The sequence below is a fragment of the Schistocerca nitens genome, chromosome 5, assembly GCF_023898315.1.
Source record: "Schistocerca nitens isolate TAMUIC-IGC-003100 chromosome 5, iqSchNite1.1, whole genome shotgun sequence".
Classification (NCBI taxonomy): domain Eukaryota; kingdom Metazoa; phylum Arthropoda; class Insecta; order Orthoptera; family Acrididae; genus Schistocerca; species Schistocerca nitens.
In genome coordinates, this window is record NC_064618.1 from 29,099,615 (window position 1) to 29,115,169 (window position 15,555).

Here is a 15,555-nt window from a genome sequence, read left to right on the forward strand (position 1 = left end):
ACACGGTACTTTACAGTGCTTCATTATATCTTATCATACAATTGTTTTCTGTATTCTGCCTTTTCTTCAGTGCTAACTGTTGCCCAACATATTTTCTCCTTGTGTGGTATTTTCTTCCTAGGGATCTTGGGTAGAGGTTTTTCCCAATCATCTACTTGTCTTTTGTCAAACAATAATTCCAAAGATGTAAAACAGGTTGAGCTATGTGGAAGATTGTTAACAACTTGTTGGAATGGGATAACGTGTTCAGTCCACCTTCTGTGTTTGTGAGGGGTGTAAATCCAGATGAATATGTTAAATTCCTTACTTGCTACTCACCATATAGCAGAGATGGTGAGTCACAGATAGGCACAATAAAAAGACAATCACAAATTAGCTGTCAACTAGTACAGCTTTCATCAAAAATAGATCTCTCTCTCTCACTCACTCTCTCTCTCTCTCTCTCTCTCTCTCTCTCTCTCTCTCTCTCTCACACACACACACACACACAGAGTCATGCAAACACAACTCAAACACACGCCAATGTGGTTTCAGTTGGCACCAACTACAGTCATGTGTGTGTGTGTGTGTGTGTGTGTGTGTGTGTGTGTGTGTGCATGTTTGAGATCTATTTTTGATGGAGGTCATACTGTCCGAAAGCTAATTTGTGACAGTCTTTTCGTTGTGCCTACCTGTGAATCAGCATCTCTGCTATATGGTGGGTAGCAACTTTCCTTTTCATAATATTGCTACATTACATCCTGGATTTTCCATTGCTTGTTAAATTCCATAAATATCCTTCCTATTTAACTTGCTTCTGGTGAAACATGGAGACAAAAATGTAGGGTGATTTTTTCCACCATGTACAAATTCTAGAGATTGATCAATGAGAGGGTATAGAACAAAAACAGTCTAATGAAATTATGACTGGAAAAGTATGGTTTCCATGCTAGAGACCATTTATTCCATCATACATTGTTACGGAGGCTGCAGTCTAATATGCGCTGTACCATGCAGCATGCAAGTTTGTTCTGTTCTACATGTTCACATCAGGCAGGCTGCATCCGAACAGTGTCAAAGGCAGCTCCAGTGTCTCCACATCTGGAATGGGTTCTGTATACACAATACTTTTGAGATGGTCCCACAACCAGAAATCACACAGGTTAAGGTCCGGTGAACAAGCAGACATGCAACTGGACCCCATCATCAGATCCATCGACCAGGGAAGACATGATTGAGATGTGTCTCGTCATTAATGTTCAAGAAATGCCAATAGTTCCAGACTGTTATGCAATGTGGAAGGAAGCCTGGTTCAGAAATATGGTCACCAATTTTCCTGGCCCACACATGTTGGCTGCCTACTATCCTACAGATAACTGTTATGAAACTTGAAGATACCACTCTGCGCCGGCCGTGGTGGTCTCGTGGTTAAGGCGCTCAGCCCGGAACCGCGCGACTGCTACGGTCAAAGGTTCGAATCCTGCCTCGGACATGGATGTGTGTGATGTCCTTAGGTTAGTTAGGTTTAAGTAGTTCTAAGTTCTAGGGGACTGATGACCACAGAAGTTAAGTCCCATAGTGCTCAGAGCCATTTATACCACTCTGCATAAAAGATGGTCTCATCTGAGAATAGGATGGATGACACAAATCCTGGAATCATGGTTGCCTGGTGAAGAAACCAGTGAGAAAATTGTTGCCGATGTTGAAAGTCTGTCACTAGTAAGCCCTGCACACAGTGTAAGTGATAGAGGTAGTTACTATTGTCATGAGAATGTTCTACACAGTCGTCTGGCTTACCATTTACTGGCAGACCAACTGCCTGGTATTGACACAGCAGTCACCTTTCACAGTGTTAATCACATTTTCCTCCAATTCTGGTGTCTGAACACTTCGGATACATCCTTCATGATTTCCTGCATCCTGAAATGACCCTGTCTCATACAAATGGCTAAACACTGTTGCAAACATTGAATGCTGTGGTTGCTGTTGGATGGAATAGATCTCCTGATACAACCTTGCTGCTCACCGCCCATTGCCATTTGCCTTTCCATTGGTAAACACCTTGTGAGCAAGCTCTCGATTTGAATACAGTACCATTGTGTACAACACTGTATCACATCCATTACAAGGTGAGTCAGCAAGAGAAGTAAATTGTACACCAAGTAATTAATTACTATGGCAGGAGAGGGTGCTAGGGCATGACATATGAGGAACAGTACCATCCTCTAGGAGGAAACCCTGCATACTGTAACCGTGACTGCATGGTACAGCACATATTAGACTGCGGTCTCTGTAACAAAGTATGATTGAATAAATGGTCTCTAGCATGGAAACCATGCTTTTCCAGACATAAGTTCATTAGACCTTTTTTGTTCCATATCCTCTCATCAATCAATCCCTAGAGTTTGTACACGGTGGATAAAATCACCCTGTATATTTGACAACGTGAGTTCTCATGAACTCTTTCCAACAGTTGCCTGTAAAGTACAACATGTTGTCTATCATTAGTGTATCCAGCTTTTCTGCTCTGGGTAAATAATTCATTGTAATTCTTCTGATGATGGTGCTTGCAGTCATTGACCACACAGCATTCAAATTTATATAATTGGAAAGAAAACACTGTATAGAGCAACAACATATTTTACACCTCTTTTCCCTTGTGAATATGGTCCAGCCACATTCAAGAAAACTATCTCCAAGGGTCTTTAAGGCAATATTGTGTGTAGTTCAATTAGTTTTGACTTAATAGTATTTTTAGCCTTCTGACATACCCCACATTTCTGCATTTACCTGCAGAACTTTCCGTCTTAAATTTGGATAGTAACAATAATTGCTTATCTTACAAAGGCATTTGGAGACACCATAGTGCCCCTGAACGTTGTGAGTGTGTAATATAAAGTTGCTAACTTGCTCCTCTGGTAAACAAACACACCACTGACTCTGCTCTGGATGATGCTGCTGAAACAATACACCTGGGTAAATCATTAATTGTTTTTTCAAACTATCATCATTGTTCTGCAGCAGTTTTAGCCTTATCTTTTGCCTCTGGAATCCTTCTGATAGACATGCTCCATGCTTTTAGATGTCCTAATGCAGTATGGCTGTTGTATTTTACCTTTCACAAACAAAACCCTGATTTCTGAATTGTTCTCCACGAATTCCAAGAATTCATCTGGACCATGTGGATGCCTCGACAAGTCATCAGCAATTACATTTTGATTATGTGAAAGGTAAGGACACTGACTGATGCTCACATTACATCTTGGTATGCTTTCCCCACAGCTAATATTCAAACTTTTTGAATGTCCATATTATCATAAGAGTTTCCAATTTGGTCATGGAATATGCTTGTTCAGCTTCAGATAGGGCCCTACTAGCAAAACTAATTATGTTGGGGTAAGCTCTCCAATCATATCAGTGATATGGAATAAACAAGCACCCATCCCTTGGGAGCCTGTGTCTGTAACCAGACAAAAATCCTGGGTCATGTCAAGATTATACAAAATGTTGACATTAAAAAGAGCTTCTTTAAAGTTGTCAAAATCAGTTTGACTTTGTTTGGTCCATAACCAGAGATGGTTCTTCCATAGAAGACTCAATAGACCATCATTATTTAAAAGCTGTTGTGGTATAAATTTCATGAAGAAAGGTACTCATCCAAGATACTCCAACTGTTTCTTATTTGAAGTACAGGGCAGTGTCTGATAGCATTGAGCTTCTTAGGGTCTGGAAGTATGCTTCGAAGTGATATTTGTGTCCAAGGAGTTTAACCCTATCCTTACCAAAATGTGCCTTCATTAGGTTGACTGTGACTCTGTATTCTGAGAAGCCAAGAGGCTTGAGTGTTCTGACCACATGGGGTACCAGTCAGTAGAAGAAGGTGTAATTAGATGAATGACGAACACTAACTTTACTTAACGAAGGTTTATTCAGCCTTTGTACATACAAGAGCATGGAGCAAACTGCCTCTGGCCTGAACACATACAGTATATATACAGCTACAGAACATTCCAGTATAATGCTTCTTGACATTTTTGGATACTTCTAGAATGTACTCAAACTGAATATAGAAATTAAAATTGTACAGTCCAGGTGAGTTTTGAACTCATGACCCTCCATACAACAGTTTAGTATCATAACCACTACACCACAGTGCTACTCAGCCACTTGTGTGACATTGCCCCTCCTTAAGAGAACAGAATCTCAATGTTACGACCTCCTAGTCTGGGAACGAGTCATTGGTCCTGCATATTCTGACTCCTGATGACTGATACTCACCCTGGTGGTGATCTTCTTAGAACTTCTTTTGCCACTACACTCTTCATCACCTTTCCACTTGTCTGGTGCTGGAGCTTCGAATTTAGCCTGGGTTTCAGGATCCTTGTAGGGCTTCATTCAAAGGACGTGGACCGCATCTCTGAACTTTCGTCGCCTTGTGTTGAAGTTGAAATCTTCAACTTCATAAGTAACATCAGACAACTGTCTTACAACCTTATAAGGTCCAAAGTAGCGCCTGAGGAGCTTCTCAGAAAGACCAACATTCCAAACAGGAGTGAAGATCCAGACGAGGTCACCAGGCTGGTAGACAACAGGGTGGTGGCTTGAGTCACACCTTAGGCGATCGTTTTCTTGAGCCTGCAGCATGTGGAGTCAAGCTAACTGCTAAGCTTCCTCAGCTCTGGTTAACACCTGGTCAATGTAGTCATCATCCACGTCATCAGGATGTAAAGGAAACACAGTGTCCATTGTCATAGTTGCCTCACACCCATGCACCAGGAAAAATGGCATAAATCCTGTGGTGTTTGTTTGGCGGTGTTGTAGGCAAATGTCATGAAAGGTAGCACCTCATCCTAGTTGCTCTGCTCAACATTGATAGCATATTGGCCAAGGTCTTATTAAGGTGTTCAGTAAGCCCGTTAGTTTGCGGATGCTAGGCAGTCATCATGTGATGAGTAATGTTGCACTGACGGTTTATCCCTGTCACAAGATTCGATTGAAAAACTTTCCCTTGATCCCTAATTCGTGATCTTGGGCCACCATATTTTAATACAATTTTTTCCACTATGAATTTGGCTACCTCGGGTGCTTCGGCTGTTTTCACAGCTTTTGTAATGGCATAGCATGTCAGATAGTCAGTGCAAATAATAATCCATCTATTGCCAGTAGCAGACGTTGGAAATCGTCCAAGGAGGTCAATCCCAACACGCCGGAAAGGCATTTCAGCTAGTGCAATTGGTATGAGTCAGACAGGTGGTTTCTGAGGGACTGCCTTTCTCCTCTGGTACCCTTGACAGTGCAAAACATAGTGACGGACACTCCTAAATAAACCTGTCCAGAAAAATTACCTGCAGATTCTATCGTTTGTGTTAATAAATCCTAAATGACTGGTCTCAGGTGTGTCATGGAATTTCTGTAGAACATCTAAGCGCATGTGTTTAGGAATCACTGGTAGCCACCTCTTTCCAAATGGATCAAAGTTTTTCTTGCAAAGTAATCCATTAACTACCTTAAATTGTCCTTTCACATCCTCTGACCAATTTAAGGCAAGCATAATTTGAGATATCTTGGTGTCCTTCTTCTGCTCGGCAGAGAGATCCTGGAGTGCAGCAAGGCAGTCACTATATTCATCAAAGTCTTGATGGTCTTGCACGGGGTTTCTTGAGAGACAATCGGCATCTTGGTGTTTTCTTCCACTTATGTTCACTATGGTAATGTCATACTCTTGAAGATGTAGTGCCCACCTGGCGAGTTGTCCTGTTGGATCCTTAAGATCTGTCAGCCAACAAAGTGAATGATGGTCTGTAACAACTGTGAATGGCCTTCCATAGAGATTCTGTCAAAATTTGAACATGGCCCCGATCACAGCAAGACATTCTCTTTCTGTAGCTGAGTAGTTTCTCTCAGCTTTTGTAAGTGTCCTAGAAGCATAGGCTATAACCTTCTCTTATCCATCTGAAATTTGCACCAGAAGTTCATTGATCCCATACCCACTGGCATCTGTGTGTAGAGCTTTTCCCAGCACATTGAATCTTGTTGAGCACCACCCCAGATAAATTTAGCATCAGCTTTTAACAACTCTTGGAGTGGCCTGGCTTTGATACAAAAGTCTTTGATAAAACAATGGTAATAAGAACATAATCCAAGGAAGCTTCTCGCATCTCTAATACTTTTAGGAATAGGAAGTTCCATTATAGATCTCACCATTTCTGGCTGCACACATTTTTTTTGATACAAGGTATACAAGTATTTTGATTTCTTGGATTAAGTTTCAGTACACTTTGTTGGAGACACATGAGAATGGCCCTCAGTCTTTTTATATGTTCATCAAATGTCTCTGAGAACACTATAGTGTCATCTAAATAACAAAGACACATCGTCCACTTCAGGTGCCTTAGAAGATTATCCATCATCCTATAGTGTCATCTAAATAACAAAGACACATCGTCCACTTCAGGTGCCTTAGAAGATTATCCATCATCCGTTCAAAAGTTGCTGGTGCATTACCTTAAACTCAGATAGGTCCTCAGGAGTGATGAATGCAGTTTTCTCACGATCAGCCTCATCTACTTCGATTTGCCAGTATCCTGAGTACATGTCCATGGTTGAGAAAAACTTAGCCCCCTTCAGACAATCTAGTGTATCGTCAATTCGTGGAAGAGGGTAAATGTCCTTTTTAGTTATCTTATTAAGCTTCCTGTAATCAACACAAAAGCGCCAACTGCCATCCTTCTTCCTGACAAGAACCACTGGTGATGACCATGGGCTCTGCGAAGGCTGAATGGTGTCATTCTTCAGCATTTTCTCTACCTCATAGCGAATAATTCATCATTCCGTTGCTGACATACAATATGCTCTCTGGCTTATTGGTTGACGGTCTCCAGTTCTAATCCGGTGCCTCACCATTGATTTGTCTAATTTGCTCTTCACCTATGCATTGAAGCATTCAGAGAACTCTTGAAGAAATGCATGTAGCTTCTTCTGTTGTTCCTTATTGAGATATGGTGATAGTCGAGCTAGATCTGCATGGGAGGTTTCTATGGCACTCAGCTGTTCTTCAATTAATGGCTCAGCATTTGCTATGCACATGCATCTTGGAAGGATCTGCAGTTCTCGGCGACAGTTAACTATCCGTGATTCACTGAATCCATTCTTAAACAAGATGACAGAGGATGGGATGACCAAGTTATTCTTTAGTGGTATGCTTCTCCTACATTCCACTACAAGATCCATGGGTTGATGCACGGCATGACACATGACAGTTACCTTTCTAGTGCTGACTGCATGAATGATCACTTCATCCAGCACACATCACTACACACTCAGATGTACATCTTCCTGTCCACAGTATCTCATCTTGTCTAGCATCATCTTCGAGCGACCACAATCTATAAATACCTGAGAAGCTTTCAAATAGTCCCATCCAAAAATGATGTCATGACTACACTCTTCTCAGATGATGAATTATATCATGTTATATCCACATGAATGACACATCTTCCTGTACATTTTACATATTTTCCATTAGCCACCTTCAGCAGAGATGTTTTGTTTTCAACGAATACGGTTTTCTGCAACTGGCGATGGTACTTCTCTGAAATGACTGAATATGATGCTCTAGAGTCCACGAGAGCTTGGGCTGGTCAGCCATCCATGAGGATATTGATGTAGTTTCCTATCATTTTGGTAGTGATCGACGGCGGAGAATTTTTCTCTTTGGCGGCCTCTCCTCCAGGAAGGTTGCACCCTTTAGTTTTCCATGTTGCAGTAGCTAGGTGATTGGCTGGAGCTTCTAAACAGCGATGGAGATCTTGATCAGCGTGTTGGGGAGTGTCCTCTCCAGCGGCTAGCTTGCGGTGACGGTGACTTACGTCATCCTGCACCCACATCTTGTTGTTCATCTTGATGGAATTTTGAACTCACATCCCTGAATACAACAGTTTTTTATCATAAACACTACACCACGGTGCTACTCAGCTTCTTCTGTGGCAATATTGGTACATTCCATCATTAATAGGAACAGATATTCAAACAACTTTTCATGCCTCACTACAATCCCTTAGGCTGGAATTTCAAAAAGTCCCTTCTTTAACAATGCACACAATACAAGATCAACACCCTCTCCAAATTTAAAGTTTCTGCCCTGAGTGGTTTGGACTGGTCAATGATGCGTCAGTCAGTTAGGACATAGCCTTTTGTATGTATAGGTTTTGATGCCATAGTGTTGTTAGTTTGTGTATGTTTTTTAGGTCTACAATGACTTTTAGCAATGAAGAATCAGGTGAGAATCCTCTACCTCATGAAGGATGTATAAAAAGTTGCAGAACTCATCCATAACTGCTGTTTTGGAAAAAAAAAACATATAGTCTCATTTGAAGAAATGGATTTGATACCTGCAGCTTGCAGGTTAAAAAGATTACTATAACATTCTGTTTGATATTTTATGAGACCATAGTGACTATATGCCAAAGTCAAAACAGATTATCATGATTTTTAGTATATTAAAAAGTGGCTACTGTGAGATGTATGGCTCAACCTTATATATGGCACATTCAGTAAACTAACTCTATCATGGAATCACGAAGGCCAACTCCTTGAGATTTCACAGTCCCTGTTCCAACTCGATCTACTCAGAGTCTTTGACTGAAATGGTGCTAAAGCTCCACCTCCAGAGAAACCACTCCATGACCAATGTAGTGCATAAACGCACAGGAGAAGTGCAATACACTGCAGCTCAGTGCATTCTTTGTTCTTGTTTTGTCCTTAAAAGAATAATAACTCTTGAAAAGTTTCTTTGCATCCTGTTCAATGAGAAACTGAGTGGCCTGGGATATTTTAGAGGGATGAAGGTGAAACTGAAGAAAGTTTCAAACACCTTGGAAAGATTCAGCTACAAATCAGGTGGCTATAATTAAACTTTCCCTATTTAATACATTATAACACAGAAACTAATTGCCGTATGAGTACTGTACTCAGTAGCATTAATGTCCAGAGTATGGGTGCACGATTTCCACGCATCACAGCCACCAGGCATTGCTTTCATAGTGTCACATACCTTACCAGTTGCAGTGCACTTGTTGACATGTCAACATGAGCTTGGGCAAAAGGAGTAGCTCTGTTTCAAAACATCAGTAATGCTGCAACTGCACTTCGAGAGTATCGCCAGCTGAAAATATTACAGAAGAATCCTCTTTCTCCACCTGCTGTGCAGAGCATGTTGAAGAAGTTCGTATCAACTGGAGAACTGGGTGTCACTCCAAGAAGTGGCTGACAGCTGGATGCACCACGGGTGGTCAATGAAATCACTGTTGCTATGGCAGACAATGCTGCACACAATTCCAGATCATCAGACAGTGTACGTGCTATGTCACGACAATTGAACATTCGTGGTCCACTGTATGAAAGATGCTTTGAACGATTCTCAAATGGTATCTGTACAAGATCCATGTCCTACAGCAACTTGAAAACAGGACACACAACATATTGACTTAGCTCTCCACTTTTTCACAAAGATTGAAGTTGATGAGTGTTGGCCCTCATCCATCCTATGGACAGATGAAGCTCATTTTTCTCTGATGGGTGAGATGAACACGCAAAACTGCTGAGTATGGGGATCTTCATCTCCCTTCACTGTGGATGAAGTTTCTCTGTACGGCAAATGTGTCACAGTATGCTGTGACTTCATGGCTATGTTCATCATTGGCCCATTCTTTTTTGAACAGGTTGGCACTCAAAGGCCAGAGACGTGCAGTGTGACTGGCCAGTGTTACTGCTATAAGCTTCGTCAGCATGTCATACCCGCTCTACAGGAGAGAACTCAACAATTTTCATGCAAGATAGAGCCACACCACATATCACTTGTGAAGTTCGCCTGCTTCTCTGAAACGCATTTGGAAACAATCAAATTTTCTGCTGGTTGTTTCCAAATGCTTTGCCGGCACAATCACCTGATCTCACTCACTGCAATTTCTGGTTGTGGGGTCTACTGTGAAGCCATTTAATCAAATTTGCCTAGGCATATAAGTATAGTTATGTTGAAGGAAGCTTCACTAAGAAAATGAGATGAAATTGCAGCCAGTAATTATTTTAAGGATGTGAAAAGTGTAGAACTGCCAACAATAAGTCTGTCAGCAATACCACACAGTTCACATCCTCACGGTACAAAGTGCATTCAAAAATTTTTGCTCAGTTGTCGCTAATTTTTTTTATTTTTTGCAGGAGGAGAATGAAATTTTTTGTGAAAATACTTGGAACATTTAGCTATACATTGAGCCTCCATCAGCTGTGATGCATCTGGCCCAACGTTCTTTCTATGATGTAAATGAACTTTGGTAAAATTCTGGGGATTGACTTTTACACCATCGCTTGATGCAGGAAATAAGGTCTTTCTCACTATCAAATGTTTTACCACACAGGTGGGCCTTCAGATGACCAAAGAGGTAAAAATCAGATGGAGCCAAGTCCAGACTGTAGGGAGGATGAGGAACAATTTTCCAACCCATTTTCCTGATTTTATCCTGCTTCATAAGGGCTATATGGGGTTTGGCATTGTCAAGGTATTGTCTGATGAGTTGACCCTGAAGTTGTGGTCTGTGGGTCTTGATGGCATGTCACAGATTGTCCAGTGACAAACAGTAATGGTCCTGGTGAACTGTGGAGCCAGGTTCCAAAAAGTCAATGAAAATGACACCATACTGATCCCAGAAGAAGGAGCCCATCATAACCTTTTGGCCTACTGTTTGTGAAAGTCTCAGTTTCTTCTTCCAAGGGGAACCCGGACGACGCCACTCTGTGGATTGGATTTTGCTCTCAGGTTTGGACAAAAACAACCGTCTTTCATCCTGGGTAATGACACCATCAAAACACTGTTTCCATTCTTCACCCTTGCACACATTCTTCCTCATCATTTTCATTTCTCTTATCATTAATCTGGTCACCCAATGTGCACATATTTTTCTGTACCCTAGTGACTGTATCAACGATACCACAGTACCCGATGACAAACAAGTCATGTCAGCAAGTTGTAGTGTTGTCACACATCTGTCATTTTGGATGCTTTGATCAATGGTCTCCTTATTCACATCACTCACTGCCGTTGATGGTCTACCACATCATGGATTGTCCAGTAGAGAGAAACCACCTTCTTTAAACCTCTGCAACCACTGCTGGATACTGCTGTGATCCACTGTGCAGGGAGCAACTTCCTGTGAATTGATGTGGCAGTCATCGCCGGCCTTGAAGAGGAACTCCATCACCAATCGTTGTCACAACCTGACATCTACTTCACAGTCCATTATGGCTCACCTGTAAATAAAAGAAAATACTTTTATATACCAACTTAAGCATGTTCACAAAAAATTTCATTCTCCTCCTGCAAAAAATAAAAAATTAGAGACGTCTGTGCAAAACTTTTTGAATGCCCTTTGTAAGTACTGGCCAGCAATTCTATCTCATAATTTACACTGAGGTGAAAAAACTTCACCAGAGGAACATTCACACATATGGTGATCTGAAACACAGCACATCAAGAGAGGTAGCCAACAGACCTAAGGACATGCTTAGTTGTGCATCCTGCACTTTCAGACTCTTGAGCACACTGCTGGATGGCATATACAGTTCAAATGGTTCAGATGGCTCTGAGCACTATGGGACTTAACATCTGAGGTCATCAGTCTCCTAGAACTTAGAACTGCTTAAACCTAACAAACCTAAGGACATCACACACATCCACGCCCGAGGCAGATTCAAACATGTGACCGTGGCGGTCATGCGGTTGGCGCCATATAGAGCATCTTATGTAGCAGTAGTGGTACTGGTATGTACTGGTGTGATGTACTGTGGTAGCACACCGAAAGTGTTTCAGATGAATTGAGTCTGTGTTATTCCTCTTCCCCATGTCCTTGACAGTAATGCTATGAAGTTTGGTACTCATATGGTAATTAGTTTCCACATTATAACATGTTAAATAGGGAAAGTTTAATTATAACCACCCAATATATATGCCAAGACCTATAGGGACCTATGAGGGGAAGAATATACAGTAGTCAGTATACTGGACTTGCAATGAGGACTGTGGTTTGGATGCCTGCCCAAATTTAGGTTTCCCTAAATCACTTAAAGCAAATGCCACAATGGTCCCTTTGAAAAGGACACAGCCAACTTCCTTCCCCATCTTTTCCTCAGTCCAAGCTTGTGCACTGTCTCTACTGAATCGGTGTCCGTGGGATATTAAACCCTGATATTCCCTCTTTCCTGGCTACTGTAAAGCCACGTAATCACATTTGCCTAGGCACGTAAGTGTAGTTGTGTCGAAGGAAGCTTTACCGAGCGAGGTGGCGCAGTGGTTAGCACACTGGACTCGCATTCGGGAGGACGACGGTTCAATCCCGTCTCCGGCCATCCCGATTTAGGTTTTCCGTGATTTCCCTAAATCGTTTCAGGCAAATGCCGGGATGGTTCCTTTGAAAGGGCACGGCCGATTTCCTTCCCCGTCCTTCCCTAAACAGAGCTTGCGCTCCGTCTCTAATGACCTCGTTGTCGACGGGACGTTAAACACTAATAACCTAAGCTTGAAGGAAGCTTTGTTGAGAAATTGAGATGGAATTGCAGCCAGTTCTTATTTTAACGATTTGAAATATGTAGAATGGCTAGCAATGGATCTATCAGCAGTACTACACAGTTCACATCTTCAAAGCATGTACTGGCCAGCAATTCTATCTCACAATTTACACAGAGGTGAGGATAGACTCACATTGACTCTGCAAATCCTTGGAAGCCCTCTGCAGAAATATTGACTCTTGCTGCCTCCATAGCCATCCATAATTGCAGTAGCATTGCCAGTGAAGGATTTTGTTCACAAACTGACCTCTAAATTATGTACCATAAATATTTGATGACATTCATGGCATGTGATCTGGGTGGCCATATCATCACTCAAACTGTTCACAATATTCTTCAAACTAATTGCAAATATTTTTAGTCTGATGACATGACGTTGTCCGTGAATGGTAGCAAAGGTTTTCCAAGTGGTCAGACACAAGCATTTTCAGTCAATGATTGGTTCAGTTGGATCAGAGAGCCCTGTCCATTCCGTGCAAACACAGCACACGACATTACGGAGCCACCACCAGCTCGGACAGTGCCTCGTTGCCGACACGGGTCTACAGCTTTTTGGGGTCTACACCACTCTCGAACCTTACCGTCAGCTCTTACCGACCAAAATCAGGATTCACCTGACCGGTCAAAAGTTTTCCACTCGTCTAGGTTCCAACCGATACGGTCACAAGTGCAGGAGAGGCATTGCAGGTGATGTCACACTGTTAGCAAAAGGCACTTGTGTCAGTCATCAGCTGCTATAGCCCAAATTTTGATACACTGTCCTAATGTATATGTTTGTCGTACATCCTACATTGATTTCTGTGTTTATTTCGTGCAATGTTGCTTGTCTGTTACCACTGACAACTCAACTCAAATGCCACTTCTCTCAGTTGTTAAGTAAAGGCTGTCATTATCCACGGTGAGAGGTAATGCCTGAAATGCACTCGAATCCATGAGCTCTGAATATTGAATTCCCTAATGATTTCCAAAATAGAATATCCCGTGCATCTAGCTCCAACTGCCACTCCACATTCAAAGTCTGTTAACTCCTGTCATGTGGCTGTAATCACATTGGAAACCTTTTCACACGAATCACCTGAGGACAAATAAAGCTCCACTTTTCTGCCTTGTGTACACAATGCTACCACCATCTGTATACATGCATTTTGCTGCTCTGACTTCATCACCTCAGTGTATAAGCATTTGTAATGTGTGAGTCACCAGGGTTATCATATCTAAAGACTTAGATGCTACTCACCATGATGGTACTAGGCTGAAGACAGGTACTTGTAAGATCAGACCTGTACCTAGTTTTTGTACTGAGTCAGAAGAGTGGCCAGTGTAGAGTTTTGATTCATCATATTGCATTCTGCATACACTGCAGCATTCTCTTGGATTGTAGCTGTTGTCACACCATGTTGTTTCTTGTCAACTAAAAAAAGCCCTTACCAACTGTGTCAAACAAGACATTTTTTCCTTTTCCTTCCATACACACATTTGTTATAAAAATATCATCAACACAATTTGATTTAGTTACATTTTTATAGACGATATCAAGCAACATTTCACTGACTTTCAAAATTCAGAGGGAGAAACAGAAAAAGGGCAATGGAAGACTGTCAAACTGCTGAAGTAGGGCCAGTTGCAATATAATAGGCAAATGGTGGTGCATCGAAAGCTGTCAAGGCTCGTGGCTTAGGTTTTAGGAGGGAAAGGCAGAACTGTAAAACTAAAAATGGCGGAAATTAGTTTAAGTACTCTAGTTAGAAATCTTTTCCTATTTTAACTTGTCCTTCTGGTGAAGCAACATCTGATAATGAAAGTGCAAGAGCTGTAATTTGTTTTTTTGTTTTACTTTTACAGCTCTTTATCTCTTATAAATTTGGTTAATTTCATTGAACATAATTATGTATTTATAGATTTTAGATCATGGTAAATTCTGCTTTATGTTTTGAGTATGGAAAAACATTGAACCTTTATAAAAAAGCAATCTATCACTTTATTCTGCAGGGAAAAGTGCCACACATGCCGTTATATACGCAAGACTCATTACACCGGATAAAACAGACCACGGGCTACATGCGTTTGTTGTTCCCTTAAGAAATCCAGCAACTCTTCAGCCTTTTCCTGGTGTTATTGTTGGTGACATGGGAGAAAAGGTTGGACTGAATGGAATTGACAACGGTTTTGTGTTATTCAATAGATACAGAATACCTCGTGAGAACCTTCTAAATAAGACCGGAGATGTGACTCCAGAAGGAAATTATGTCAGCCAATTTAAGGACCCTAACAAGAGACTAGGTTTGTATCACATGTAAATAGCAATGAAGTAATGATTATTTTTAAGGCAATAAATGAAATTTAGATGAAAACTGGAACTCTTAATATTAATAAGTAATACTAAAACTATAATTCTAGGAGCTTCACTCGGAACATTATCCGCTGGTCGAGTAAGCGTGTTGTCAATCGCCGTGTCGTACCTCGAGAGAGCAATCCCTGTTGCCATTCGATATGCTGCAGTGCACACCTCACAGGCCGGCAGCTCACTCACTTTGTTAGAGGGTCACTATCAGGTGAGTTATTAGGTATCACTATGAAGAACTGCTGCGTACTACTACTTCATATGTGCAAAACAATACAGAATCAGTTATTCAGATTTTGTCACCATTATTTTATGCTGGAATGGATATTTTCATGGCACTTGTGTGCCTGTATTAAGAGGTTAATATATTCCTTTGTAAAGCTTCATTAGCAACTAGTTAGGTTTCCAAGCCACATTGTTGCACTGTTGTTTGTCAGCTTTCATTGCTTGCTTCTAAAGTACATCCTGAACCTCCCAGCTCAAAAATTAGAGTTAATAAAGGGGTAGATACTTCTGATAGAAAGATCTTATGAAATGTCAGGTTGAAATTGCTTTGTTGGTGTTGCAATTGTGATCAGACATTTATGCTGAGGAGACAAAAGTCATGAGGTACCTCATAA

General features: G+C 41.3%; 1 protein-coding gene across 3 annotated transcripts in view; it reads left to right on the top strand.

Moving 5' to 3' along the window:
* Positions 1-15,555, top strand: part of LOC126259921 (peroxisomal acyl-coenzyme A oxidase 3-like) — a 249,955-nt gene that overhangs the window by 137,554 nt on the left and 96,846 nt on the right. For all 3 annotated transcript variants that reach the window (XM_049957011.1, XM_049957010.1, XM_049957012.1), the window contains exons 6-7: positions 14,584-14,874; positions 14,992-15,146. In XM_049957011.1, the coding sequence (XP_049812968.1) occupies positions 14,584-14,874; positions 14,992-15,146 (446 nt within the window). The remainder of the gene's footprint in view (positions 1-14,583; positions 14,875-14,991; positions 15,147-15,555) is intronic.